Source organism: Pyxicephalus adspersus, chromosome 1 (genome assembly GCF_032062135.1).
Source record: "Pyxicephalus adspersus chromosome 1, UCB_Pads_2.0, whole genome shotgun sequence".
Taxonomy (NCBI): Eukaryota; Metazoa; Chordata; class Amphibia; order Anura; family Pyxicephalidae; genus Pyxicephalus; species Pyxicephalus adspersus.
In genome coordinates, this window is record NC_092858.1 from 117756824 (window position 1) to 117761060 (window position 4237).

Here is a 4237-nt window from a genome sequence, read left to right on the forward strand (position 1 = left end):
GATGTTCACTGGATTATTAATATTATTATTACTAAATAGTATTTTTATCGTGCCAACATATTATGAAGGGCTGTACATTAAATAGGGGTTGCAAATGACAGACAGATACAGACAGTGACACAGGAAAAGGAATAGAATACATGAATATCCAAGAAAGGTGAAAATGAAATGGAGTGAGAATGGAAATCCATATTTATATCAAGTTGATTCATACTTCTTACAACGACTCTCGCATAGTAGAAATCAAACCACTCAACTATATGTGTTTTGGGGGTCATATTTCACAAGATAGAGAAGACAATAAAAGTTCAGATAAAAGTTAAACCACTCTTCAGTTTATTCAGACCAATGTATAAATAAAAGACAAAATGTGTACCAGTGAAATGGTCATTCAAACTTTATTAAAAATCAAGAAACATTTTAGGTGCGACATTACCTGATCTATGCCTAGCGCAATTCTAGATATATCTTATAGTTTATGCACTTAGTATCCACACATGTGGTATGAAATACCTCCTGACACCTAATAAATAGGTATTTAACAACTTTAGAGCTTGTTTCCACAAATGGTGTTCAGGACAATGGTTACCAGTTGGTTGACAGCCTGAATCACAGCCAATTTGGTGTTGAAACAAATAGGAGGAGCATTCAGGAGGATGTTTCGATTGACTTGATTGACATAGTTCAAAGTGATATACCTAAAATTAAAATCTTACAGTGGATAATCCACAAAAATTATGTATCTGGGAATGTAGGAATTAACTTTGAGCAGCATGTATCTGTTTTTTTAGATAGCAAGTAGTAGAGTAGACTTCCTTTAACAGGTTTACATTTGCTAAACCACTGCCTCATATTAGGCAGACATAATGTCACCCCACAATGTGTACTCTGTTAGTAAATATTATTAAATGCTTACAGTCTAAATATGGAATGACTACTGGTATGGTTCATTATAAAATTTTACTGGTGACTTACCTTTAGATGCACCATCTCAAAAAGTCTCTTCTTCACAATGAAAGACACACATTGAGCCATAAGGAACAAGGGACACAGGAGAAACATTTACCATGCTATATACAGGAGGGGAACAATGGCACTGTGGAATTGTTTGGTCAGGGGACCTGACCCAAGGTTACGGTAAAAAAACTATGGCCAAAACAATAGTGTGAAACAGGAAATCTGGGTGTCAGTGTTTATTTGTTGTAAGTTGTGCAGTGCTCATTAGGTGGTTAAATTACTGTGGGTATTTTGGAATGTTTATATTTTAATTGATATAACTTTTTTATGTATGTTTTTTTGTTTTCAAGGCACTGTAGTCTGGGTCAGAACAAGCTATTTGTTTAAACAGTAACACAAAGCTTTCATTATTAGTTTTGGACAGAATATGGAAGGGTTAGCAAAAAGCAAAAAAACCCGAAAACTAATACTATTTTGGTTTATTCTTGAATTGAGTGGAGGAAGGTTAACATCTCTTTCAAGCTTATATTGCTATTAGTGTCTCTATTAGGGAGGTTCACCCTTTAACCTCCCATTTAAACTGGTGAAAATTGTCACCAAGTATGATGAACATCTATTGAAATAAACCTCCTCATTAGAGGAGTCACAATGGCAACACATTTGGAATGCGGCAGCACACAGATCCACTAATGTAACTTTTTTAATGAGGCTAATTACAAACTTCTCCTTCATTGGTATAGAGTAGATTGGGTAGCTTTTGGTTTGGAAAATCTGATCTCTGTTTTCATGACTGCAGTTCTGTTTGCACATTTTTTATACATGGTGGCAATGCCCCCAAAACAAGCAGTTATAAATAGGACTTATAGTTTAATAAAGTATAACAGAGTATATGCAAGGATCCGTTTTGAAACACTTTCCTGTTCCCACAGAATTGCACCAATTTGGGCTCAGATCATTCATATTTAAAGCCGCAAAGCAGACCCTAGTGAAGGTATAGTGGTCTGGCACACCTACAATAGCCCAGGTGAAAGGGAAAGTTATGGGGTACTTTGTCTATGAAAACATGGTGGCCAAGCTCCAAGATATAATTTGAAGTTTAGGCAATAGAGAGCTCTCCAATAAAAGTAATTTAAGAGAAAATTGTCACCCAGTATGCAAGTAAGTGGAAATCCAAAATGTGAGCATTGCCCCAAGGGGTTAAGGGGACATCTGTATTATTGGGACATCTGTTCCAGGTAGAGGTGGTACAAGAATAGGGAAAGACCTGGGGCACCCTAAGGGAAACAAAGGCCATGGAGAATTGTGTATGTGTGGCTCAACTGCACTAACAGTGGCAGGCTGTAAATTGGCCTTGTTAAAAAAATAAACACACAAGCTCCACTATTTGTTTACACTGGACACACATGCCACAGTCACTGTAACCACTAAAATCGTTTTATTTACTGTTTCAGTAAAAGTCTCAGACAGAAAAGTCTCACAGACACCTTAGTAATAAAAAACGCAAACTTCTCCAATACATATGCTTTGTTTTGTACAACATAGTTTAGGGAGTTGGTAGTATGTAATGCAGTTTGCAGTGGTCACAGAAAAACACTATGTAACAGAACTCAGGGGATGGCATTGTGTGTAGGCAATATTAGTGGTCTTGTCTGCTAATTTGGATCAGGGGTTAGGTCCTATCCAATGAGATTTGGATCAGGCAAAGCTTATTTTGCTGTACCCCCTACATACTAGTTTCAGCAGCACTTTGCTCACACTTTCTGTCTGCCTTTTAACAGTTGATAACTTCACTAAACTCTGTATTGTGTGAACTATTGTTTATGTGAATTTAAACCCCTGAATAAAAAATAGCAAGCTTTTTGAAAAACACTGCAAATAATGAACAACTTTTGGATACAGTGGAGAACAATTACAATTTAGTTTCAAATTTAAGTTAATATGCTGATAGAACATTCCTTTCCTCTACCCGAATCAAGATTAACACTAATGCCACATCGTGTTTATACAACTTTTTCATTTTCATGTGTCATAATACCAATATATTTTAATTGTAAATCTTTCAGGACCAGTATGTACAACCAGAGGAAAAAAAGCCGGACATACAGCAGCTGAGACAGAAAATCGAAACCTTCAACAATATGGTTCAAAATGGCCTTGTAATGAAAATGGTAAGTTTTTGCAAGTTATACCTCCATCATTCAAATAACTACTACATTGTAGAAAACAATATTTCAGGCGCTTTCTTATTAAAATAGTTCACATCACAATATGCACACAGGATTGCTATTAAAACTATTCAGAATCACATTATACACTAGTTTATGGTCTTAGAACAATGGTGTTTATTAAGTAGCCTGCAGTCTGTATTTGCCTTGGAGGCCTTTTTTGCAACCTTGTGATGTCCCAATAGACACAATGCAGTATGGTAGCAGGGTGCTAAGTTATAGAATGAAAAAAACACCCTCCTATATCAGTGAGGTCAGCACTAGGGTCAGTAGAAAAACTCCCCCATCTGACATCTCCTATACTTGTTTCCTAATAATCTGCATGAAAATATTTCTCTTTACTTTAGAATGGATTGGGATGTCTGTTTTTAAATACATTTTACTAATACCCAGTAAGATAGGGCTCACCTTTAAGATCATAAATGCTCCATAAGCACCAAGCTATAGGATAAAAGTTATGAACCAACTGTACTTACTACTGATATGTAACAAAGGCTTGCCATCAGAGACCAGAGACATGGGTTTGTTACAAACGTTACACAGTGTCAACAATAGTTCACAAAGGACCATTTATAAGGAACAGATCCATCAAAACTAAAAACCACAAAATTTTTGCAAATGGTAAGAATGTATACAGACTCCATCTTTAAAACTAAAACACCAGCTGGAAGGCTGGTTTCTGGAAGGAACGTTTCAAAAATGTCTTAATAGGTGAATGCTGGTATAAATGTTCCTAGCAGGATGTATTTACAGACATAGACCCCATGTTGTGTCCACATGTAATTCTGAGGTTTCGAACTGAAATCAAATGAATGACAAGGACATTAAGGCAATAAAATGAGATAAGCTATCTGAGTTACTGAAGTTTCTAATGCTCACTGAGAGGTGGACTGTGTGATGGGAAAAAAAAACAGAATAAGCTTAGTACAATAAAAGAGCTCTTATTACTGTACAAGACTGTAAAGCTGCGTACACACTTGCAATTTTTGTCGTTGGAAAGGATCTTTCACAATCCTTTCCAACGACAAGGGAGTGCACGATGCATGAACGGTGCT

The 4237-nt window shown here is 36.2% G+C and overlaps 1 protein-coding gene across 2 annotated transcripts in view; it reads left to right on the forward strand.

Moving 5' to 3' along the window:
- Positions 1-4237, forward strand: part of RASSF5 (Ras association domain family member 5) — a 17968-nt gene that overhangs the window by 3757 nt on the left and 9974 nt on the right. For both annotated transcript variants that reach the window (XM_072425313.1, XM_072425306.1), the window contains exon 2: positions 3021-3125. In XM_072425313.1, coding sequence (XP_072281414.1) covers positions 3021-3125 — 105 coding nt within the window. The remainder of the gene's footprint in view (positions 1-3020; positions 3126-4237) is intronic.